The sequence below is a fragment of the Primulina huaijiensis genome, chromosome 12, assembly GCF_012295235.1.
Source record: "Primulina huaijiensis isolate GDHJ02 chromosome 12, ASM1229523v2, whole genome shotgun sequence".
Lineage (NCBI taxonomy): Eukaryota > Viridiplantae > Streptophyta > Magnoliopsida > Lamiales > Gesneriaceae > Primulina > Primulina huaijiensis.
Window position 1 is genome coordinate 5,537,161 of NC_133317.1, and position 25,899 is coordinate 5,563,059.

A 25,899-nucleotide genomic window follows, 5' to 3' on the forward strand; every position below is an offset into this window, starting at 1 on the left:
TAAGGATATGACATGTTTTTTTATTCTTACCATAGAACATATACTTCTCCCCACCTATAAATATCCTAAGCAGGACAGAAGTGAACATCATGACGCTTGTCGTCTACAATCCATGTATAATTTTTGTCTTTCCTTAATTTTTTTTTAATCATTGACTTGAGTTTCGAAGAATTTTGAGTCGAAATTTTCGAATGTAATCTGTATATTTAGGTTCTTTTAAGTATATCACTAAATTATGTACACACATTTTCTGTTTCAGGTAATTAATGTAAACCCATGTAAAGTTGTTTAGCACTATTATCCTCCTTACTTATTGCTCTATGTCTGTATATAGTGAGATGGATCGATTCGGTCTATCGTCTACATTTGAAACGAAAAATAATATTTTCGATATAAAAAATAATGTTTTTCAAGAGTCGACACAGATAGTAGATCCGTCTCACAAAAATAACTTGTGAAATGACATATTTAAAGCTTTAATTATCAAATTCATGTTATGTTAGACAAAATATGATGTATAATAAAATCGTTGATTGCACACAATCACTCAAACTCGACTCGTTTAGGTGGCTCGTAAGCTCGAATTTTGGGATGTTCAATAATATACCGAGTTTTTTTAGTTATTATTTTTGTCATTTTGGTTATTTATAAATGAATTTACATTTTTATGTCTGATTTAAAATTAGTTCATAGATATATTTAATTTTTAACAAACTCAAACTCGAGCTCAATTCAATGTTCTACGAGCTCAAAAACGATATGAGCTCAAGCCAAGATTGTTAAATATGATAAGCGAGCAATTAATGAATCGAACTCGAGCTCGGCTTGATTAACATGATAAACGAGCTTTTAACGAGCCGCGCTCGAGCTTTTCCTGAGCTTAGTAATTTCAAGACAAACCGAGCTCGAACCTGATAATAGAAGCTCGAATCGAGCTCGAACCTCATACAATCTTAAATGAGTCAAATTCAAATCTAATATTATTTGGTTTGATTTAGATCGTTTACATCCATACCTCTAGCTCTACTGTGCTGCGTATGAAGTTGGGTTTTACAACTCACATAAATTGGGCACAAATTATGAGCCTGCAATCTCATTTCAGGGATATTAATAACATAGAATTATTGTGCCAAAACAATTAGCCCAGCCCATTATGACCCACGTAGATATTAGGGTTTCGAAGCCAGAGCTATAAACGAAGACTCTCCTCCTCCACTTTGGCTTCACGTAAGAACCCTGAGGCGGAGCACTTTCTCTCCGATCCGCAGAAGCAGGAGCTAAGATGGTACATCTCTGCGCTCGTCCGCTACAGAACAATCTCTATTGTATCTACTATCGCTAAGTTTATTATTTGATCTTAACTTTCAATTTTTCTTGTTTGTTAATTTTTTGACAGGTGAAGTACTCGAGAGAGCCTGATAACGCCACGAAATGTAGGTTTTCGTTTATCCTTTTTTGTCGGAAAGCTATGAATTTAGTTTTTCTGGGATGTGTTTTTACTTCTTTTTTGTCATATATTTATCGCAGCCTGCAAAGCTAGGGGATCCGATCTTCGAGTTCATTTCAAGGTATGTTTTACTTTTTTTCGTTCGTCTAAATGTGTTCCAAGTGTGATTCTGTTTGATATTTGGATATGACGTACGTGTCCTTGTACTTGTGGCTTTCCCGATTTCTTCTTTTATATAGATTCGAAATTTGAATGTGCTTGAACTATCTTTATCATGATTTTTATACTTGGGGTTGCTGAGGTTCTTTATATTTAACTTCAAATTGCTTATGCTGGTATGAGTTCCGGTTTGTATTTGAGTATTGGGTCAATTACAACTTATGACCTGATGAAAAAAGCAGGGATTTGTTGCCTTTTGTGAACAAGGCTCTCGTATACATCAGGGTAAAAGATTTGCAATGTTATTGGGTGAACCTCTTGAGTTATTCCAATGACTGATGGTTCAGTAAATGATGCTACATTGTTTCCTTGTTCTCTGACTGATAAGAGTATGTTTTTTTACTAGATTTTCTGCATGGAGTTTATTCTGTATCTTTTATACTATCAGTTAATTAGCTTTGCTTTCAATTGCATTCAAGGTAATGATTTGATTTTAAAGTATGTTTGTTGGTGAAGGTTAGGGATGCAATGTTATTTTTAAGTTGAAAATGTACTATCTTGGCACTTACCTGATGAAAAAAGCAGGGATCTGTTGCCTTTTTTTGAACAGGTTTCTCGTAAACTTCAGGAACAGAAAGCGGCAATGTTATTGGGTGAACCTTTTGATATCTAATGATTACGGGTTCAGTAAATATTGCTACATGTTTAAAACTGTGTTACAATAAGAGGAGATTTTGTTTTACTTTGTAATTTCAACGGTGCATTTGTTTATGTAGCGGCAAGCCATGAGTCAGATACGAAGATTGTTTGTTATTATCTTTTAAGTTCTTATTTAAATTTTGGAGATTTGAATGTTGAGAGAACTCTTAAAATGTGTTTATACTCATCTGTGTTTTGTATTGTCGCACCAAGAAGTCTCATGCTGAATTAATTTTTTTTGTCTATAAATATCATCATTGTGGTGTGCTATCCTAGTTGAAAATGATGTGATCTCTAATCTAATATGCATGACCTTTTACAATTGTGCAGAATACTAGGGAAACTGCGCATGCCATCAGAAAGCTGCCTCTAGCCAAGGCTAAAAGGTATTTGGAGGATGTCCTTGCCCACAAGCAGGCCATTCCTTTCACTCGCTACTGCGGCGGTGTTGGAAGAACTGCTCAGGCAAAGAACAGGCATTCCAATGGACAGGGTCGCTGGCCTGCGAAATCTGCTAAGTTTATCTTGGATTTACTGAAGAACGCCGAAAGTAATGCTGAGGTAAAGCTTTATTCAATTGGTTTTCGCGTACTTCATTTATATCTATATCTAATAACTGAAGATTTCTGTTCCTAGGTGAAAGGATTGGATGTGGATACACTTTTCATATCCCACATTCAAGTTAACCAGGCTCAGAAGCAAAGACGTCGCACATACCGCGCGCATGGGAGAATCAATCGTATGACATCATTTTGATTATCTGTTCATTTTTCTTATATTGAATAAAGAGTTGGGAGAATAAATCTCTTTGTAAAGCATTCTCTATCTATTTGTTTATCTAATTATAATTAATAAAAAGTTTTGAACTAACATTATGATATACTTACCAGCTTACATGTCATCTCCTTGCCACATTGAGTTGATTCTTTCTGAGAAGGAAGAATCTGTGAAAAAGGAGGTAACCATGAATTCAAGAATCTTTATTTATGATTGGTCAAAGAGTTCCTTGAATCACAATTTTTCTGTTCGTCTTACTGATAATTAGCACATTTTCTTGTTCGTTTTGCAGCCCGATTCTCAGTTGGCAACAAGCAAGCCTACTAGAAAAGCTTGAGCTCATGGTGAATTCCAAATCATCGTATTGCCAATTTTTGAGTTTATCCACCCTTTCTGTTTTTGGAGAGACAGTTGTGTTTTATTTGCAAAAAATGATTTCGATTTTAGAATATACTTGGATTTGTAAGATTGATTGCTTCACTAGCACTTTCTATGATTCTACCATTTCAATCAATCATAATTCTCAACTCTCCAGTTGCTCTATTCCCCACATCACCGCAATTAGGTTGGGCAATTTTCGGCTCCTAACGTTGTTTGTCAGAGTTTGTGTGCTTATTAGTTGGACTTCTTTTCAAAATTTAATAAGCATTTTATTAAATCAAATATCTTTTTATAAGTTAATTAAAATATCCACATATTTTTTTATGATTACTTTACTTAGAGCCATCAACTTAATTAATTTATATTACCTTTTACTTCTTTTTTTTTTTTTTTTTTTTTTTTCCATTTTGAAAGAGATGATAACAAGTCCAATATCACATTTGCTTTGAAATTCGACTAATTCATAGCTCTTCTTGCATCAAATTTTGCCTCAAATGAAGAAATTATATTCTAAGCAATAATAGGGAACCATACTAATTATCATTTATCAATGAAAGTTTGTTACCTGTTTTTATTAATTTTCTGCATTCCCTCAAAAATATATATGCACACACTTGTAATTCACAATAATATTTGCAAATGTAATTCATAACATTAGTGTTTGCAAGAGCTTATTTTAAGTGTTTGTCGACTTCTACATATAATTTTCAAATATTTCATTGATTATAAATTTAAAAATATTTAAAACAAATTCTTGCAAAACACTATCTGAATAATAATAAAAAAATTGTAGATTTCGAATCTGTATATTTTAAATATTGTTAATTAATTGTTAATGTTAATTGTACACGTAAATTGGGCACAGTTATGAGCCTGCAGGCCCACGTCTGGAACTTAATAAAATAGAATTATTGTGGCGAAACAATTGGCCCATCTCAATATGACCCACATAGATATTACGGTTTCGTACTTTGGGTCTTCGCCTTCACCTTTGCCTACAGAACCCTGTGACGGAGGAGCAGTTTCTCTCGGATCCGCAGAAGGTATACCCCTTCTCTCTCTCGCTACAGCACAATCTATGTTGTACATGTGATTTGATATTAACTTTCAATTTGTCTTATTTGTTGTTAATTTTTGGACAGGTGAAGTACACGAGAGAGGCCACGAAATGTAGGTTTTCGTTGATCATTTTTAGTCGCAAAACTTGGAATTTGATTTTTTCTGGGATGTGTGTTTAATTCTTTATTTGCTATATATTTGTCACAGCCTGCAAAGCTAGGGGATCCAATCTCCGAGTTCATTTCAAGGTGTGTTTTTTTTTTGGTCCGGCTAAAATGTTCGCGTATACTTTAAGTTTGATATTAAATTCGACGCTGTGGTTTGTTTGACTGATTTTTTATTTTGTAAAGATTTATATATTTTATCGAATTGTTTCTTAGTCAACTTTGTTAGTTTGAAATTTTGAATGTGCTTGAACTATGTGAGTCATGATTTTTATGTGCTTGGTGTTGCTGAGGTCCGTTGTTTTTATTTAACTACGTTTTTTGTGCTGTACGAGTTCTATTTGTATTTGAGTATTTGTTCAATTACAATGTTTAACCTGATGAAAAAAGAGGGGATTTGTTGCCTTTTGTGAACAAGTCTCTCGTATACTTCAGGAATAAAAATTGCAATGTTATTCGGTGAACCCCTTGAGTTATTCCAATGTCTGGCTGGTTCAGTAAACGATGCTACATTGTTTCCTTGTTCTCTGGCTGATAAAGTCTACGCTTTTGACGATTTAGATCAGAAAGATTTTTTGTATGGAGTTTATTCTGTACTTTTATGCTATCAGTTAATTAACTTAGCATTCAAGGGAATGATTTGGTTTTAAAATATGTTGGTGAAGGTCGTTAGTGATAGGGATGCGATGTTATTTTTAAGTTGAACATGTACTATCTTGGTACTTACCTGATGAAAAAAGCAAAGATCTGTTACCTTTTTTTGAACAGGTCTCTCGTAAACTTCAGGAACAGAAAATCACAATGTTATTGGGTGAACCTATTGAGATCTAATGATTATTGGTTCAGTAAATAATGCTAAATGTTCAAAAGTGTATTTCCAGCACGAGGAAATTTTGTTTTAGCTTGTAATTTAAACAGTGCATTTCTTCATGTAGCAGCAAGCCATGGTTGGTTAGATACGAGGAGTACATGAGATTATCCTTAAAGTTCTTATTTAAACTTTGTATATTTGAAGGTTGAGAGGACCCATAAAACGTGTTTAATTTGATTTATGTATCTCTGCCTTGTTATGAATATTGTGGAGCATTTTGATGGTTTAATTAAATTTATGCATCTTTGCCTTTCTGTGAAATTCTGCTTTTATGCCTTTATGTTCGACAATGTTGAGACACCAAGATTTTTGTTATCATTTTTTTAAGAAAACAGGATTCTAAGTTCGGGAACCCCCGAATTGCCCGAAAAATTTGGGTCGGGTTCGGGTAGTCAAAATGGCTACCCGACTAGTCCGGTACATTCATAGCATTTGTTGATCCATCCAAAAGAAATGCTGTTTTTTTTAAGTTAATCGGACAACGTCCTGGGTGTTTCGGCCTTTTTTCTCTTGTGTTTTGAAAAAGTATAGTTATGTTCTTTCCTTGAGCAACGAGGCTTGGGTTTTTTGGTGTCGAATTGGTTCAAAATACTTGTTAATGGACTCTATTGCTTGTGGTCAAAGTGCTTTTTCCTATCCAGTAAGTGCTAAATAGTCTGCCATCATACCTCGTTTATCTCAATATTTGCCAACCCCGTTATTTATTTTCAGGCTCATCACCATTCCATATTTTTGGCTTTGATTACTCAACCCCTTTGGGATGTTATTTGTTCTGAAATTTCTACATTATTGGGTACGAAATGGATGATTTCATGTAATTTGTTATTGTTGACCTTTAAAAATAGTTACTTTACAACTGCTTTTAATTTAAATAATTTAATCCCGACCACATCTACACGAGTACTTAATTCATTGGGGCATAACTATCTTTTTACTAAATAATTTTGTTTGGCAGATGGATTGGCAGGGGCAGAAGCTAGCAGAGCAGCTGATGCAGCTGATGTTGGTAATTTTCGCTGCTGTGGCATTCATTGTAGGCTACGTTTTGGGGTCTTTTCATACAATGTTCCTTATCTACACGGCAGGAGTCGTGCTAACTTCTATTGTTACCATCCCCAATTGGCCATTCTTCAACCGCCATCCTCTCAATTGGTTAGACCCAAGCGAAGCTGAAAAGTATCCCAAGCCACAGCCTGCTGTTAATTTTGGCTCAAAAAAGAAGACATCGAAGAAGTAGGCTATCTAAGTTTCAGCATTTGAGGTCTTAGTAACATAGCACAATCTTGATGAATGAGACGTAAAAAAATGCATCATATTACACAACTTCGTGTGTAGTTGTCTACAAAGAAATATGTCAATTTGGTTGCTAAAAGACACTCATCGTTGACAAGGCCACCCTTTACGTTAAGTTTGAGATCTTACAATGCAAGGTTGTTAAAAGATCTGGGAATTTACTTTTCACTTTGCGCTTCAATCCGCACTCCCCACTCTCCTCCATAACCACTCTCTTTATCCTTTGTATTTAAAAAGCTTGCTGTCGATGTGAAATCGTGGTCAACCAATACCTGACGTCCATAATCACGTCCATTATGTTGTGTCCAAGCATAAGTTGATAGTTAATCTGAATCTTGGCAAACATGCCGCATCAAATATCTTCATCCTTCACACCAATCCACATCAAACCGGCAAGCACAGACTGTGGAGTCCTGGCAATTAGAAGCATTGGTCACATACATTCCTAGCACACACTCAACGAAGTATGTTATAGCCAGAATTACAAACTATGAACAAGCATATAACATGGACCAGAAACAGCCGACTGGTTAGCATCGTCCCGAGTTGATTTCAGCTTCTTACAAACTTTATAGCTCATGGTTAAACCTAAATCGATTGGAACAATTATATTAGGTACAGTTTAAACCAAATAAAAGAGATAATTCAAGAATGCCAATACTTCGTCTCCAAATTAATCACTGCCTTTCAGCTGCCAAAAGAAAAAAATACACCTATACTACATAGATTCGGGGACAAATGCAATATGGACGAACTCCAATCAAATCTAACTAGCAAAGATCCATCATCAAGAGAAACAAGCAATACACCCATATTTTTTCCCTAAATAATGGAAAATCATTTCAATTCTTAAAGCATTAATAAGTAAGAAAAACGAATCATCACTACTATCAAGCATTAAAATAAAAGGAAATATTTTTTCAGCTTATGAAAATTTACCGTGCGCGAATGCCAAAATACACATTAGTCTTAGGGGAAGTTGGTGAAAAATAATCAATCAAAACATTTCTTTGGGTTCACCCCCTACCCACAAAATTGTGGTACTATGTCATACAAATTGTGGTACACTTCATGTGAAATTGTGGTACACTTAATGTGGAAATGTGGTACTAAAAAAGTACCCAGGGACTGAACACAAAAAAAACGACGGCGGGGACTGAAGCCAATTTCTCGTTAGTCCTATATGTTCCCCAGTATGAACTCTCTTTGTGATCCCCTTGAAACTGCATTACAACTTCCAATCAATCCACAAGCATAAATAGTAAAAATTACAAAACTTCCCACATTTTGTAAATAACGAATATTAGAATTCCAAAAGCATCGAAATTTGGGTGATCAAAGCTATTATCCGCTTTAGATTGCTGCTTCTAGCACCGATTTTTCTTGTTTTTCGATCGAAATTATGATAATTGATCGACGAATCAACATCCGGAGACGACCTAGCTTTGACTTGTCTGTCTTCGGGAAATTCGGGTCATATTCTGGTAGTGTTTCATTGTTTCGTGCACCAGGAGAGCTGTGGAGGGAGACTGAGGTTTATGCAGACTTGTGTCCGTTTTGTCGATGTGTGTTTGGGCAATTTGTTGGAGCTAAGCCCAGACCAATTTGGGCCTTCAGTATTGCTTCCATGTCTTTAACATATATCAGTTCCTGTGTTTGGGCCAATCACCGGCCTTTCAAATATGGGCCTTGAATTGGGTCGTGGCTATGACCACTGCTTTAAGATATGGTAATTCAGGATCGATAACAAATAGGAGAACTTTTTATTAACAATAACTTGAACTTTGTAACTAACCACTTTATTTTTCTCATTTGATTTTTATAGAAAAAAACTATTTATATCCTTAATCAAGAGGATTACGATCAAATCTAATTTATCGAACTGCCTAATGAATTAGTTAATGAAACAACGAAAAACAAACAAAGAAATTTGAAGACACTTGTATCTTGAAGAACTTATTTTAAATTATTTTCAATTTTGATTTCCAAACATTTCATTAACTAGAAAATTGAAAGCATTTGAAATAATATCTTGCAAGCACTAAGTAAATTACAGTAGCTTGTAAGTTCGTAAGATGAGATGAGATTATCAAGTTATTTCAATGAACTAAGTCAGCGCACTAGTGTCCACTGACATACAAGATAAATTACACGTATGTAAATGAGCCAGTTTTCCGATGAAATGGACACAAATATAACAACTCTGGTATAAAAAAAAAATTGTAGGAATTTCTGCACTTACCGAGAAACAAATTCTTTTAGAATACAGGGAAATTGAAAAGGAATAGAAGATTCAATAATTGCTTTTAGGTCCATTCATGATTTGGTGTAAAACGACCACGATCTTTGTTATATTAACGGAAATGTTCATCACGTATCATATAACGAGACTTGTGAGTATATGATGAACATTTGATCAATATAACTAGATATCTCGCACCCAAAAAAAAATGCCCTTATCCTCTCTTTTCGAGATTTTCGGAGACAGTTTTCATCCTCGGCCGAAGTTCAGGATCTCCCTCTGTGCACGCAAGAGCTACATGAAACACGGCAAGCACTTCTTTCTTGGCATGTATTTCTTGGAGCAACATTGTGTCAACCATCTCAGATAAAGGGATTTCGTCCTCGAATCCCTTCCTCGCCCACCCCACGAGGTCTAGTATCTCTGTGGAGGTCGAGCTTGTAGGAGACGAGAGCTCGGGGGATTTTCCTGTCAACAACTCGAGTAAGACTACCCCAAAAGAGTAGACATCCCATTTCTGAGTAGGTCTGCTACCGGGGATCCGGGCTTCTGGAGCGCGGTAGTTATTTAGTTTTTCGGGTTGAGTCGGGTTTAGATATGGGAGGGCTCCACCGATGAAGCCTCCTGAGGAGGCAGGGTTGTTTCCCGTGATTGTGATGAGACGGTTGAGGCCAAAATCAGAAAGGTGGGCTTCGAAGTTAGGGTCGAGGAGGATGTTCGATGGTTTTATATCTCCGTGAACGAATTTCCTCGGGCTACATTCGTGTATATAGGCTAAAGCTCGGGCAGCTCCTTTGGCGATTTTGAGCCTTGTTGACCATGTTAAGCTCGGTGATGGCAGTCCCGTCTTTCCTGTATAAAAGGAAGAAAACTTTAAATAACTAGACTTGATGTATACAAGAACTTTTCCTGCCAAAGATGATTAAAAAGTGAATGGATTATAAAAAATTTCTTCACTTCTGAATTATGCATCATCTAAAATCATTAACACCATGAAATGAAAATTCATTCCATACCGAATATTCAAGCAACATTCATGAAATTGGGAAATAAATGCAGTGTATTGATGATCAAAATCCACAAGCAAAGATTAGAGACTTTACGGTCTTTACCATAAAGAGCAGAAGCCAAGTTACCATTAGAAATGAAATCACTAATGAGAAGCTTCTCGTCTTGCGCCCAATAATAAGCCCTCAACCTCACAATATTCGGATGCTTCACCCTCCCTATCGCCTGAACTTCAGCCACAAACTCTTTATACCGTTGTTCTCCGCCTTCTCCCAACCTTCTCACTGCCACCGGAATGCCATTTCCGAGCACCACCTTATACACTATTCCTAGACCACTCTTTCCCAAAACATAAGCTGACGCCCTCAGCAACTCATCCAATTCAATGCTAAACCCTTTATCAATCGCCACGAGATCTCCCTCCCCACCACTCGTGCCACCACTGGCTCCACCACCGCCACCCTTTTCCGACTCCACTTCAGAATCGTTACTCGGAAAACCATGGATACAAGGGAACAAGCATAGTCCTGTTTTCTCATTACCCCCAAGCTTCCCTTTCCTCGTGCAACTACATCCACCAGAATCATTTTTCTTCCAGTACACATAAATTATCACCAATCCTATAAACGCCACTCCCAATGCATCAGCCACGGATATCAATATGATCAACCCTGGTTTTAACCCTTTTTTATCATGGACACCCTCATTTTGAGTTGAACCAGTGCTCTGAACTGAAGGTGCATCGGCTGGATTACTATTACAAGACTTTTGTAATGGAAAACCACATAACATCGGATTGTTCAAAAATGCAGTTGGACCCTGATTAGCGAAAGATCCCGTTTGTGGAATTTCGCCGCTCAAATCATTGTTCCTAAGATCAAAACTCACAGTAAGTGGCAAATCGCCTAAAGTTTTTGGTATCTCACCTGTAAAATGATTAAAAGACAAGTTCAAAGTGCCTGAGAGTGACTTCAACTCGCCAATATCATCCGGTATCGAGCCATTAAACTCGTTCGCTGATAAATCGAGCTGTTCTAAGTTAGCAAGCTCAGGGAAAATCGCCACTGGAATCCCACCCGAAAATACATTCCTGGCGAGAATCAGCCTCTGTAACTGACGGCAGTCGCACAGAATCTTCGGGAGCGGTCCCGAGAGAGAATTATTCGAAAGATCAAGGTTTTGCAAGCGAGGGAGTTTACACAAAGACGGCGGTAATGAACCGGAGAGATTGTTACCATAGAGGAAGATGCTGTGAAGAGCAGAAGCATTGAACAGTTGATCCGGAATGGACCCATAAAATCTGTTGCCGTGGAGATTGAGCCGCCGGAGGTAAATCAAACTGCCAAGCTCCGACGGAATATACCCCCGAAGATTCTTCCCGGAGACCGCAATTCCTACAACACGCGGGTCAGACGAACCTGAAACGTTCATGCAAGAAATTCCTGTCCAATGACACGGCGTTGCATCATCCTCGTCCCAGTCCGAAAAAACCGAGGCGCCGTCCGCGTCGACAGCGGACTTAAGTGACAGTAAAGAGAGGCCATCGGAAGTTAAAGAAACGCCAGAATTTACGTACAAGCAGAAATTCAGCATAAAGAGAGCCAAATATCGAAGCTCTTCGTAGCACAGCATTATGTAAACAGGCGTTCAGCGTTTAATGGGCATGAACAACACCACAAATCTCGAAAAAAATCTGTAAAGAAAAAAAAGTCCAAGCACAAAAAAGCTCCTTCTAAAGATGGGAAAGGTAAATGCAACCCCTTTTCCCTTGCATTACCACCAAAATTCAGAGCACAAAAACCCCAGAATCTGGAAAGAAAAACAGTATTACAATTACAAAAATGAAAAACTCTTTTTGTTCAATTATCGATCTCTTGAATATTCGAACGTTCGAGTTGAGCTGGGGTTTGGTGAAGGAAGTTGAAGAATTTATGAGAAAAAGACCGGAGAAGGAGAAGAGGATCGATTAATGGGGCCCAGCACACCAAAACACAGAAAAAAGATTTAACTACATTATTTGCTAACAGAAAGAGTAAATTTTATTCATATAATTATGGTAAAAATTTGTGTGAGACGATTTTACATGTCGTATTTTGTGAGACGGATCTTTTATTTGTGTTATTTATAAAAAAGTATTATTTTTATGATAAGAGTATTACTTATTATTGTGAATATCGGTATGGTTGACTCGTCTCACAGATAAAAATTCGTGAGACCATCTTATAAGAGATGTACACTATAATTATTTGGATTGGATGAAGGGTGTGGTGAAGGAAAAGCAAGATTTGCTTCCTCGGTCTCATAGTGGTGTGAATTTAGGTTTTTTAAAATTTGAAATCTATCAATTTCGATTATAATTTTAAAATAGTAAAAAAATAAATTAACATTTTTGAATTCAAATACAATCTTAAATACGATAACATCGAAAAAACCATGATGTTTTTGTTATTACAAGAAAGTACTTTTTGTTGAAAAATTATTTAAAAATGTGTTAAATATTTGTGTTGAAAATGTGAATGTTGAATGTTGAAAATTAGGTAAAATTAGGTGTTGAATATTGAAAATTAGTGTGTGATGATGTAGGTAATGATGTATTTTATTTTTGGATTATTTGTAAAAATTTTCTATAAATAGATCTCTCATTTGTGAAGAAAATCACAATTGAGTTGAGAGAAAAATATTATAAAGTGTGTAGTGTGATAATTTTGAGAGTTTGAGATTTTTACTTTTTTACCGTAAATTTTTACTTTTTCACAACACGTTATCAGCACGAAGCTCTAAAAGTCCTCCATATTTTTCCAAGCTCCGAACAGAAGAAAAAGGTAACAAAAGTAATAATATTTATTTTACTGTTATTTATTTATTGTTTATATATGTAATATATAATATAATGTTATTGTTAGAAATAATAAAAATAATTTTTTCAAAAACTTGTTATAAATCCTGGGAGGATGTTAAGACGACATCCCACACTCCCGGTAAGGGATACGACAAGTATAAAAGCCTATAAGGTTTTTTAAACAAAATAACTTATGACACCTAATTATAATAATGTGATATGATATACATAATTATTTAAATATGACTAATATTATATACACCATATTATTACCATAAAATTATACAAATACATACATTTATTTTCTTATACACCAACGGTAATAAACGGTAACAAAACGGCTAGTTTTTGCTCTATAAATACAATCTCACAAATACATTCAATCACTCCAACTTTCTCTTCTTCTCTAAAAATTATTCTTCATCAAATTTTCGAAGAAAAAAAGAAGATGGCTTTCACGAGGTTATTTTTAATTATTTTGGTTATCATACTCACCAGTCTTGTATTTATCGGAGAATATCCTCCTCGTGTGTTTTCTTTATTTTTACGAATACTTGTACTTGTTGTTTATCCATTACTTTGTATTGCAATATTCATTAACTAATAAAATGCATCGTAATTTTTAGTACCACCATGGCAAACTTGGCAAAGCTCGAATTCATCGCTCTTGATATTACTGGGAAAAACTATATGCCATGGACTCTTGATGTAGAAATGCATCTTGAGTCATTGGGTCTAAGCGAGACCATTAAAGAAAATGGTATATCTTCATCACAAGAAAAAGCAAAAGCTATAATATTTTTACGACGACACCTTGATGAAGGTTTAAAATGTGAATATCTCATCGAAAAAGATCCCATGGCTCTGTGGAAAGGATTAAAAGAGAGATTTGAACATATAAGGGAAGTTATACTTCCGACCGCCCGTGATGAATGGAATATGTTAAGATTCCAAGACTTTAAAAAAGTCAGTGATTACAATTCAGCGATGTATAGAATAATCTCGCAGTTAAAATTTTGTGGACATGAGGTTACAGAATCGGAAATGCTTGAAAAAACATTTTCCACGTTTCACGCATCAAATATAACACTACAGCAACAATATAGAGTGCGTGGATTTGCGAGATATTCTGAACTCATCGCCTGTCTTCTTGTGGCGGAAAAGAACAACGAGCTATTAATGAGAAATCATCAGTCCCGACCCACTGGATCAACAGCATTTCCAGAAGTAAATGCTGTAAGTAAAAATGAATTTAAACCTGGAAACCAAAATCAAATTCAAAGACAAGGTTTTGGTCGAGGTCGAGGTCGAGGTCGAGGTCGTGGACGTGGACGTGGACGAGGAAGTGGTCGTGGTCGTGGACGCGGCCGTGGTTTTGAAAATAATCGAGATAGTTATTTCTATAACTCATCTCAAAATAACGTCCCAAACCATCCACAGAAAAGGCATCAAGAAAACATGAGTGTTAATGAAAATCACTCGAAAAGATTTGAAAGTTCTTGTTTCAGATGCGGCACTCCAGGACATTGGTCTCGTATTTGTCGAGCCCCTGAGCATCTTTGCAAACTTTATAAAGAATCGATAAAGGGGAAAGAAAAGGAGACCAACTTCACTGAGCGAAGTGACCGTTTGAGTGATTCAACTCATTTTGATGCTGCTGATTTTATGAATGATTTCTCTGGAAATGATCAATATGTTGGTGGGATAGAAATGAACAATATTGATGCTGCAGATTTTCTCAATGATTTCTCTGAAAATGAACAATATAGTGGTAGAATATAAATGTACAATAATTTATTTTTCATGTATTTATATGATAATGTTTTATTGTACAATTATGATATGTGTTATATTTAAATATGTATTGTCATTAATTTTTTTTCATTGCATATTTTTTGAAGTTCAAATATGGAAAATGCTATGAGCAAAGCTGAAGTTTGCATACCCGATAGTGGTACAACGCACACTATCCTCCGAGATAAAAGATATTTCTTGGAACTAAAACCAACAAAAACAACGGTGAATACAATATCAGGTCCTGTAGACTTGATTAAAGGATGTGGTAAAGCACAATTTTTGTTACCTAATGGTACAAAATTTTTGATCAATGATGCTTTATATTCACCACAATCGAAAAGAAATTTGTTGAGTTTTAATGATATATATTCCCATGGGTATGATACTCAAACAATGAATGAAGGGAATGAGAAATATATGTGTCTTACCACATATAAATCAGGAAAGAAATATGTGATTGAAAAACTACCAATGCTCCCTACTGGATTGCATTATACACATATACGTCCCATTGAATCAAACATGGTAATTGATAATTCTTCAATATTAACCAATTGGCATGATCGATTAGGACATCCTGGTTCAACAATGATGCGAAGAATTATAGAAAATACACATGGTCATCCATTGAAAGACCAGAAGATCTTTCAGAATAATAAGTTTCAATGTAAAGCATGTTCTCTTGGAAAACTTATTATAAGACCATCACCAGCCAAAATCCAAACTGAATCACCAATGTTTCTTGAACGTATTCAGGGTGATATTTGTGGACCAATCCATCCACCATGTGGACCATTCAGATACTTTATGGTATTGATTGATGCCTCCAGCAGATGGTCACATGTATGTTTATTGTCAACTCGAAATGTTGCATTTGCAAGATTACTTGCTCAAATAATAAAATTGAGGAATCAATTTCCCGATTATACAATCAAGAAAATTAGACTTGATAATGCTGGTGAATTTACTTCCCAGACTTTCAATGATTATTGTATGTCTATGGGAATCATTGTTGAGCATCCTGTTGCTCATGTACATACTCAAAATGGATTGGCTGAATCATTGATTAAACGTCTGCAAATGATTGCTAGACCAATGATTATGAAAACAAAGCTCCCTATTTCTATATGGGGACATGCAATTTTACATGCTGCTTCATTAATTCGCATCAGACCAAGTGCATATCATAAATACTCCCCATTGCAGCTTGCATTTGGTAAAGAACCAGACATTTCTCATCTGAGAATTTTTGGATGTATGGTGTATGTGCCTATTGCACCACCTCAACGAAAGAAAATGGGACCTCAAAGAAAGATTGGAATTTATATTGGTTATGATAGTCCATCGATCATTCGATATCTTGAACCACAGACAGGCGACGTGTTCACAGCACGTTTTGCTGATTGTCATTTTAATGAGGAAATCTTCCCAATGTTAGGGGGAGAACAGAAACATACCGAAAAAGAAATTACATGGTATGTATCATCATTGTTACATCTGGATCCAAGAACAAAACAATGTGAAAAAGATGTACAGCAAATTGTGCACTTGCAAAGAATAGCAAATCAAATACCAGATGCATTTGCAGACACAAAAGGGGTAACTAAATCATATATACATGCTGCAAATGCCCCTGCTCGAATTGAAATTCCGAAGAAACAAATTGAAGATAGTCATGATGTCATTAAACGCCTGAAGCGTGGAAGGCCAGTTGGTTCCAAGGATAAAAATCCTCGAAAAAGAAAATTCATAGAGAAACACAATGATCACAAAATAGAGAATGATGTTCCTGAAGAAACACATAATGATCACAAAATAGAGAATGATGTTCCTGAAGAAACACATGATGATGAAAATGTTTTGTCAGAACCACAAACTGACGAGAATCATGAAATCTCTATCAATTATATTAATACTGGAAAAATATGGAACCGAAAAGATATAGAAGAAATTGATGATATATTTTCTTATAATGTGGCAATCGACATCATAAATGATAATGAAGATCATGAACCAAAATCTTTTGGTGAATGTAAAAATCGGCAGGATTGGATAAAATGGAAAGATGCCATCCAGGTTGAATTGGATTCGCTAAATAAACGTAATGTTTTTGGACCTATAGTCCTTACACCTGAAGGTGTAAAACCTGTTGGATACAAATGGGTTTTTATTCGAAAGCGAAATGAGAAAAATGAAATAGTAAGATATAAAGCTCGACTTGTTGCACAAGGTTTTTCTCAAAGGCCTGGAATTGATTATGAAGAAACGTATTCTCCTGTGATGGATGCAATTACGTTTCGGTATTTGATTAGCTTGGCAGTATCTGAAAATTTAGAAATGCGTCTTATGGATGTTGTTACAGCCTACTTATATGGATCACTTGATAGTAATATATATATGAAAATCCCTGAAGGATTTAAGATGCCTGAAGCACAAAGTTCAAAACCCAGAGAATGTTATTCTGTGAAATTACTAAGATCATTATATGGGTTGAAGCAATCCGGCAGAATGTGGTATAATAGGCTAAGTGATCACTTGATGAAAAAGGGATATGTAAATAATTCAATATGCCCTTGTGTTTTCATTAAGAAAACAACATCCGGATGCGTAATTATTGCTGTATATGTTGATGATTTAAACATCATTGGAACAAATAAGGAAATTCAAGAAGTTGTGTCATACTTGAAAGAAGAATTTGAAATGAAGGATCTTGGAAAAACCAAGTATTGTCTGGGTTTACAAATTGAACAAAAAGAATGTGGAATATTTGTTCACCAGACAAATTATACAGAAAAGATCCTTAAACGTTTTAATATGGACAAATCAAATCCTTTAAGTACTCCAATGGTTGTTAGATCATTAAACATAGAAAAGGATCCATTCCGTCCATGTGAAGATGATGAAGATATTCTTGGTCCAGAAGTACCATATCTAAGTGCTATCGGTGCCCTTATGTATCTTACAAATTGTACAAGGCCTGATATATCTTTTGCCGTAAATTTATTGGCAAGATTTAGCACATATCCAACAAAGAGACATTGGAACGGAATTAAACATATATTCCGTTATCTACGAGGAACGACAGACTTGGGACTTTTGTATTCAAAAGATGCTAATCCAAGTATAATTGGTTATGCCGATGCTGGATACTTATCTGATCCACACAAAGCACGTTCTCAAACTGGATATGTATTTACTCGTGGAGGCACTGCAATTTCTTGGCGTTCACAGAAACAAACACTTGTAACAACTTCATCAAATCATGCCGAGATTATTGCACTACATGAAGCAAGCCGTGAATGTGTGTGGTTAAAATCAATGACTCAACATATCCAAATCTCATGCGGATTATCATTCGACGAGAAGCCTGTGATACTATATGAAGATAATGCTGCATGTGTTGCTCAAATGAAAGAAGGATACATAAAAAGCGACAGAACTAAACATATTCCTCCTAAGTTCTTCGCATTCACCAAGGAGCTTGAGAAGAATAAATGTATTGATGTTCGTCACATTCAATCAAGTGAAAACTCATCAGATCTCTTCACAAAGGCACTTCCTACGACAATATTCAGAAAGCACATATATAATATTGGGATGCGCAATCTACGAAATTTGTGAAGAATTGTTCGTGTCAACATGAGGGGGAGTTTACGTGACTGCACTCTTTTTCCCTTACTATGGTTTTTATCCCAATGGGTTTTTCCTAGTAAGGTTTTTAACGAGGCAGTATAAAAACACGTAATGTATACAATCATTATGATCATCATCACAAGGGGGAGTGTTGAAAAATTATTTAAAAATGTGTTAAATATTTGTGTTGAAAATGTGAATGTTGAATGTTGAAAATTAGGTAAAATTAGGTGTTGAATATTGAAAATTAGTGTGTGATGATGTAGGTAATGATGTATTTTATTTTTGGATTATTTGTAAAAATTTTTTATAAATAGATCTCTCATTTGTGAAGAAAATCACAATTGAGTTGAGAGAAAAATATTATAAAGTGTGTAGTGTGATAATTTTGAGAGTTTGAGATTTTTACTTTTTTACCGTAAATTTTTACTTTTTCACAGCACTTTTCATTGACTTATGTTTTTTCCCTTGCTTGCGGCTTTAATCCTCTCTTCTCGTATTTATTCATAACCATCTGAACTAACCTTAGCGTCCCTTTGAAGTTTATATATACACGATGTTTCTTAAATTCATGGTTTTTATAATAATTATTTGTGGGGAATGACCTAATCGTTTAAAAATCAAGAGTCTTGATAAATATAAATAAATTTTAATTTTTTGGAAAAGTTGACGAGATAAGTGTACTGATCATAAACAAGTTAAAATTTAATAAAACATATGTTTTATTGATACTTTAAATATACAAATGAATTCATTTTGATGTTTTTTAAGATTATTAGGTGAGATTGTAAGTTGTCCTAAAGTCAGGGTGTGGTCCATGTGAGTAAAAATTTGCAAACAAAGTAGGTGTACAATTATACGGCCTCACCAATCTTTATCTGTGAGATGTGTCAATCCTACTGATAATCACAATTAAAAAATAATACTCTTAGCATAAAAATTAATATTTTTTCATGGATGATCCAAATAAGAGATATGTCTCACAAAATACGATCCATAAGACCGTCTCACATAAATTTTTGTCCAAAATAAAAATTAGAAAACTTGTAATAGGATATGGGTTGTCCATTATGCCATGTATTTGTGTTGCCAGCATTTGTATATTATAGTGATAACATTTAATATTATTTTGTTTTTTACATTAATGCAGTAAGTGCACACTTTTCAATGAGATGCGCATTTATGATATATTTTTATTACGTGCTCCAAGAAGTATTCTTGCCTCGAAAATAATGGATAAAAAACATAGGCTTAATTTCGATGAATTTTTTTTATGTCTGCTGGCAAATAAAAACATAGGAAAAATTATCTTGTAAAGATTAAACGATGAATTCAATTTTTGGACAAAACTGAGAGTGTGATTTTTTTCAGGTTATATTTAGATTGAACGATAAATTTGAAATCCATTTAATTATTTAAATAAACTTATATTTGGTTGATTTCAAATTCAGCTATTTATTGCTGATTCACGTAGATACATTAATTATTATGATGGATGAGTATCATTTCAAATTTGTCTTCCAAATTAAATCATTATTCATATCAAATCATTAATTCCGAATCAAACTATTTCGTCCAAACGTAAGCTCAGTGTTCATATTCTCTGGTGGTCATGATTCCAACCCGGTCCTTTTTTATATGCCTCGATCAATTGTGTCTTCAAGAAGACAGTCATAGATCAAGAGAGATAATTTGGTCGACTGACGAAGTTTGCAAGTTACTATATTAGGATAGACGGTTTATTCAAAACATGTAAGAATGGTAACGACTATGTTTTCTCTCTCATGTTATAAGTAAAATTTAAAATATTTTTAAATAAAATTATATAAAAATCATTAGATGGAGTCAACAATCATGAAACCATGCTTAGAAGCTAATAATAGAATGTGGGTTTGTGTGCTCTCTGTTTGATAGTGTGTGTATTATACTGCGAGTACATCGGAGCAGTTGTGTGATGGCTATAGGGAATGTTGATATTAATCACTTCTAATTATTGGTTTTATAAAGTGGGTAGGATCACACGTGAGAATAGCTATAGAAGAAGACCACACATTCTGTCAGTCATGTGCGGGGATTAAACGGGGTACCAATAGATTTTCAAATTTTGTGTTGAATTACTATTTGTAAATTCATATTTGATCACAGTTTGTAATACATGAATTGATTACACACTCTTATTTCATCTAATATTGGGGCCAATTTTTTTTTAAAAAAAAGTAGAATTACAAACGTAATGTTATATATGTATCATTCATATATTATGCATCATTCATCGTCTCATCATTCGAACCAATCATATGAGTACACACGAATCGAGTTGAGTATTATATTATTCAAGTTCGACTCAATTTAAAGTTCTCTATATTCAAACTTGACAATTAATCAATTTCAAGTTCGACTCATTTACAAGTCGAGCCACTCAATCATATACTAAAAAAACCCGAAAGTCTTCATAACATATTAACAAATAACTTTAGGGTTTAAATTTTAGTTATATATCCACAAAAATATCCCTCGACTTTTATATCCTACAAAAAAAAAATGTAATTACGTACTCGAGTAATTTGTGGGTTAATGAAGTAGAAAAAATTAAAGCTCAAACTCGGACAAATCAAGCTCAAGTCGAGTTTTAACTGAGCCACTCACAAGTTACTTATAATTAGTTTGATTCGTCTACACCCCTACTCATCGATAACATAAAAGATAATTGTATATTTTAAAATGTGAATATGAATAAAAAAAAAAAAGAAAGAGAGAGGATCCTTTCTAATTTTTATGAAGAAACATATGTTACTTAGAATTTGGATGATGAAAAGTATCACTAGTTTTGAAATAGATTTACAGTGATTGATTATAATTCTATATTAACTTGAAGTAAAAGGAAATATGGCGCAAAAAGATCTTTTACTTCGTGATAAAGATTTTTCTCAGAGTGGGAAATGGGGTCCCAATGTTACCTTATATGTTAGTGGCTTCATCTAGTTGGACATACATTGAATTGTCTACCAAGCAAAGGCTTCCATGTACATTTTTTCATCCTAGTGATTGACTACGCAGTTCTTTAATGATGACATCAAGATGAAATTCAGCTGGTTCTTGAAATGTAAGATTTCATCAGAGTTAACTCGTGAAGATTTGATATGGTCTCGACCCAGATGCAACTTCGTGACCATTGGACATAAACAGAGACCAAAATTGATCCTGTCCATCCAATTTCGTATCTTTGTTCTGAAAAATGATAGAACATGAGGATCCATAGTTTTTGTTCAAAAAGGGTATCTGTGAGAATGCTAATTGAGAAAGCACTTCCAAGTTCTACAAACATTTATAAATTAGAATGTTTCGGACACAATGCAGGAAGGAAATAGAAAAACAGCAAAGATTCATCACGATTACGTGAGCAAGCACAAAGTATTATCTCCAGGGACAAGAGCAACAATCTTCAAATGACTATCATTTTGCACGACACGGCGAAAGGAAGTTGTTTAATTTGAAACAAAATGTTACAAATAACCTGTCTACCATTATCTATTGTGTTCTGAATAATAAAAACCACATCACAAGTAATCAGAGGCAATTTGTAGTGAATATACTGCTTCCTTTCTCCGCCTTTTAGGCCATGGATGTCTCAGTCATCTCTTGATCCACAGGCATGGGTTCGACAGGATAGTAATGGTAGTGAAGCTCTCCAACATCATCGCCAGATAGTTTTTTCCATCCATTTGGCCCAACGTGGTACACTGAAAAATGTTGGAGGTCATTGTCATGCGAACAGAGTCATGTCATGTATATATATATAATGAAGGCTTGGTAACATTAGAGAGAGAGGAGAGACGTGGCTTTTAGGGGGTAGGGGAGAAGTTTGTTACCGCTGGCAACACCACCGCTGGCTCCATCACGAAATGTTGCATGATAAATTGATCGTCTAGCCAGTTCTGCAGCCTCCTCAACTGACATATCAAAGCGATATCTAAATAATGCACAAAATATGAAACATAATTAGAATAAAGAATGTGAGTGATGCTTAGAGATGTTAATAGATGCACAAGGGTGAATTAATTATGTTGATCAATGAGAACAAAATTGCAAGAAACAACGCAAACTAGGAAAAATATAACATAAAACTTAGGACAAAATGCTTTATCCATAAAATGCTAAAAAATAATTCAGTTTTCTAAAATCATATAGGCAACGGGAGTCGAATGATGATTCACTTGATGCACGCAAATCATTCTCTAGTCCATAATTCAGCAGTAAAAAAAATATAATAGATAAACAATCTGCCAAAAATTGAGTTTTAGCAGCTGCCAGCCTAACACCGAGTGTGCAATTTCTAATATGATTGGCAATAAAACAGATGATGAAAAGAAAAAAAAAGGTAAAAATGTGAACAGAGACTTTTGAGCAAAGACATGAACTTACCCACTGTCCAAAACACCATAAGCATATGGTGAACCAGACCCAACAGAGAATCTAGTTCCTTTGAGGCGTCCGCCTTCACTATCCACATAGTAAAGCCCAGGTCCCTAAACCAAATAGCAGAGGGTTACAAAAATATATTGGGTATGGACAACAGTTTTTATAATTCATCCTCGTACCTTTTCATCCCAGCCAGCTATCATGGTTCCTACGGACAAACCCATTCCTCTGTAAGAATACAGAATGTTTGCAAGCAACTTTGAAGCTCCAGTAACAGAAATCCTTCTCTTGTTTGCTAGTTCATGTAATCGGCACTGGATTATGAAAGAAAACTCTCGTTAGTAATCTAACAAAGGATGCTCGAATGGTACTCTAACATAGGATGCTCGAATAGCAAGAGTAGACAAAAAAATGACCCGTAAATACATTTCCAAGCTAAAATGACAAATATTTTCAAACATCAATATGGTAAGCAGTATAATGCAGCAAAAGATGATGTCAGGGAATCAATCAGGATGACCAGGTCCCTCCACAAATGGGATCTTTTTATGATGCGCCTGTCTTTACCCATTCTTGCTCAATAGAAATAGTGAAAGGAAAACATAAATAAAAGGTAAAAACCCAAATGGTAAACTTTTACGTTCACAGGCAAATATCTACAATTCAAGTTATAGGATTCAATACCAGAGAAGTACGAACACTGTATAAATATGCCTTATTCAGTTAAATGATGGATAGACAATGCATATTCCGCTGTTTACTCATGAAAAGATGAACTTGGCAATAAAACTATAAAAATGACGACCAGGTGAAACCATTTTAACATTAGGACCTTAATTCCAAGATTTCTGTGCCAGAACTGGCAGTCAGCTGCTCCTCCAGCCATTGTTCCAAGCATGTAGGGATTGATTTCAATGATCTTCTTGACAGATTGTGATGCTGTTATGTTAATACGAGCATCATACAGAACTTAGTCTTGCACATTAAATGAAGAAGAATCGTGCATAATTTAACACCAAGAGTTACGATAAACAGATTTTCATCAAGGTCAAAAAATGAAAATGATTCCACAACATCAACAAGATAATTTACATGGTTTTAACTTTTAGCGATTGAATCTCATCTTTTTAACTGCACGTGCACTACAAATACAAGAGGGAAAACCACGAGATTAAACTTCGAAATATATANATGACGCTAAGAAGAAGTTTGACTAATCGAGTTTCACTAAAATACGATCTTCCTCTAGCACTTCCAAACTTATTCAGGTGCAAAACTAAGAATATCAGATCATTTCATTTAATAAAAAAATATACTTCTAATGGACGATAAAGTTTAAACTACTAAAAATATTCTATCCATGCATCTTAAGAATAAAAACTAATAACTAAAAACCAATGTCTAGGAATACACCAAGAGCTTTAGCATTTACACGGCAACCATTTACTCAGAATGTTAGCATCCATTTAGCTAGATTCACAGTTTTGAATAAATCCGAGCCAAAAACATATAATCTTGCAAACAATCATCAAATCAGTAAGTTGGATTCCCTTACAACTATCACCAATGTCTCAACCCAGCAATCAAATAAATAAATAAAAAAAGGGCTCACATATGTATCCTCCCATGCTTGCACGAGAATCAGCAGCCACCATTACACCTTCTCTGAATATAAAGGCGAGAGTTGTCGTACCCTTTGCTGGCTTCACCATCTGTACTGCCGCCTTCTGAAACCCATCGAACTAAGAAAACACAAATACATGGGTTTGTAAATTCAACTAGTGAGCATTTCATAAATATATAAATTTTCAAAGACACAAAATAAAGTTTAAACAAATAAAAAAACAAACTCACATCAGCAGTAGTTGGAAGTTTAAAAGAGGGTGTGCCCAAAATCTCGTTCCGCAACTCATCCTCATCCAAAGTTCCCCTAAACGGGGCGGATGGTTCGAGCCCAGTAAAATCAATCTTCATCATTATTCCCTTTACAAACAGAAGGAAAAACAACAATAACAATATGGAGAATAAATCATTCTTAATTTCGAAGCTTAAAACCTTAAGTTCGAACAATTTTAAATCTCTAGCCAGCACTTCAACAAAGAAAAAACATCCTAAAACCTTTCAGCATAATCTAAATTTGTTTAAATTGTCATCCAAATCAAATATCGGACCACGTGAAGCTAAAAAACTAAAAATACATATATACTATCCGTCAAGATTACGATGACCCCACGGATCAGGATCAAGCAGAGAATAAGCAGAAAAACCCTAATCGGTAATTAATTGCAACTAAAAATACATGGATACTGTGCAGAAAAAAATAATCAAACAATGAACACCCAATTTTACCCGATTTCTGCTGTTCTCCAGAGCAATAGTTGTGAATGAAGAAAACTATTGGGATAAATGAAAGATTTGACAGAATATATAGCAGCAGAACAAAAAGTTTGCTTCCGCTGCAATGCACTAGGAAATGGGCATTATATTGGGCCGGACGAGCCCATCGTCAACATTGGTTTACAATGGGCTCAATTCTGTAAGGCGGGTCTAAAACACAAAAAGAAACCTAACTAGGATCCATATCGTTAAGGCTTTAAGCCCGTTATCGTCTTTGTATTCCTATGAAAACTTTATTTTCTTATTCCCATGTTATATTTACTATTTTTTATTTTATTTTATTTTCCAATCTAAACTTGTCATAAAACATCATAAATTTTAAAATAATAAAATTATTTACTTAAATTTTAATTAATTATTAAAAAATCACACATGAAATCAATAGAATCTCTAGATATTTTATTACAAAATATTTAATATCAAAAAATATTATACACAAATAAACTATTTTATGCATAATGATATGTGTATAAGTTCACTTTATTTATTGTTTCAAAAAAAAAGAGGTTAACTTTATTGAATTAGATTTCACGCCTCGCATCGAGTTAATTTTTAAAACTGACCTTTAATTATGTTGATTTCCAAATATATTATTTAGGCTATTTTTTTATGATTATAATAAAACACAACCATGTCAAATTCAGTTAATATGATAATATAATTATAGTAAGAACAACATATTTTATTAGATTATTTTTTCTGTTTCACTTGTGT

At 34.6% G+C, this 25,899-nt stretch overlaps 3 protein-coding genes, 1 long non-coding RNA gene and 4 other non-coding genes across 11 annotated transcripts; 5 read left to right on the forward strand and 3 right to left on the reverse strand.

The window, feature by feature from the left end:
• Positions 1 to 1,136: 1,136 nt before the first annotated feature.
• On the forward strand, positions 1,137 to 7,022 carry LOC140989881 (large ribosomal subunit protein uL22y-like). 4 transcript variants are annotated; one of them, XM_073459380.1, is made up of 7 exons: positions 1,137 to 1,285; positions 1,397 to 1,433; positions 1,528 to 1,568; positions 2,636 to 2,866; positions 2,942 to 3,044; positions 3,196 to 3,263; positions 3,375 to 3,605. In XM_073459380.1, the coding sequence occupies exons 1-7, from the start codon at positions 1,283 to 1,285 to the stop codon at positions 3,417 to 3,419; spliced, it is 528 nt and encodes a 175-aa protein (XP_073315481.1). In that variant the 5' UTR covers positions 1,137 to 1,282; the 3' UTR covers positions 3,420 to 3,605. The 4 variants fall into 4 exon arrangements, with proteins under 4 accessions (XP_073315481.1, XP_073315482.1, XP_073315484.1 ...); XM_073459381.1 differs by lacking the exons at positions 1,528 to 1,568; positions 2,636 to 2,866; positions 2,942 to 3,044; positions 3,196 to 3,263; positions 3,375 to 3,605 and adding exons at positions 4,730 to 4,770; positions 6,513 to 7,022 and having other exon boundaries at positions 1,148 to 1,285; XM_073459382.1 differs by lacking the exons at positions 1,137 to 1,285; positions 1,397 to 1,433; positions 1,528 to 1,568; ... (2 more) ...; positions 3,196 to 3,263; positions 3,375 to 3,605 and adding exons at positions 4,393 to 4,506; positions 4,606 to 4,633; positions 4,730 to 4,770; positions 6,513 to 7,022.
• On the forward strand, positions 1,839 to 1,970 carry LOC140990776 (small nucleolar RNA snoR74). Its single transcript, XR_012177702.1, has one exon. It is a non-coding gene; the product is annotated as a small nucleolar RNA snoR74 (small nucleolar RNA).
• LOC140990777 (small nucleolar RNA snoR74) lies at positions 2,182 to 2,311 on the forward strand. The gene has a single exon (XR_012177703.1). It is a non-coding gene; the product is annotated as a small nucleolar RNA snoR74 (small nucleolar RNA).
• Positions 5,070 to 5,201, forward strand: LOC140990778 (small nucleolar RNA snoR74). Its single transcript, XR_012177704.1, has one exon. It is a non-coding gene; the product is annotated as a small nucleolar RNA snoR74 (small nucleolar RNA).
• Positions 5,420 to 5,549, forward strand: LOC140990779 (small nucleolar RNA snoR74). The gene has a single exon (XR_012177705.1). It is a non-coding gene; the product is annotated as a small nucleolar RNA snoR74 (small nucleolar RNA).
• On the reverse strand, positions 6,856 to 7,822 carry LOC140989883 (uncharacterized). Its single transcript, XR_012177590.1, has 2 exons — positions 7,790 to 7,822; positions 6,856 to 7,263 (listed from the first exon to the last, which is right to left on the reverse strand). It is a non-coding gene; the product is annotated as an uncharacterized lncRNA (long non-coding RNA).
• A 1,339-nt stretch (positions 7,823 to 9,161) lies between these two features.
• Positions 9,162 to 12,086, reverse strand: LOC140990563 (receptor protein kinase-like protein ZAR1). Its single transcript, XM_073460302.1, has 2 exons — positions 10,205 to 12,086; positions 9,162 to 9,944 (listed from the first exon to the last, which is right to left on the reverse strand). Exons 1-2 carry the CDS (start codon positions 11,730 to 11,732, stop codon positions 9,307 to 9,309), a joined length of 2,166 nt encoding a protein of 721 aa, XP_073316403.1. The 5' UTR covers positions 11,733 to 12,086; the 3' UTR covers positions 9,162 to 9,306.
• A 9,648-nt stretch (positions 12,087 to 21,734) lies between these two features.
• LOC140989167 (proteasome subunit beta type-5-B-like) lies at positions 21,735 to 25,264 on the reverse strand. The gene is made up of 8 exons (XM_073458286.1): positions 25,138 to 25,264; positions 24,643 to 24,771; positions 24,401 to 24,530; positions 23,621 to 23,727; positions 22,968 to 23,102; positions 22,792 to 22,895; positions 22,239 to 22,339; positions 21,735 to 22,109 (listed from the first exon to the last, which is right to left on the reverse strand). The coding sequence occupies exons 2-8, from the start codon at positions 24,763 to 24,765 to the stop codon at positions 21,982 to 21,984; spliced, it is 828 nt and encodes a 275-aa protein (XP_073314387.1). The 5' UTR covers positions 24,766 to 24,771; positions 25,138 to 25,264; the 3' UTR covers positions 21,735 to 21,981.
• Positions 25,265 to 25,899: the final 635 nt, after the last annotated feature.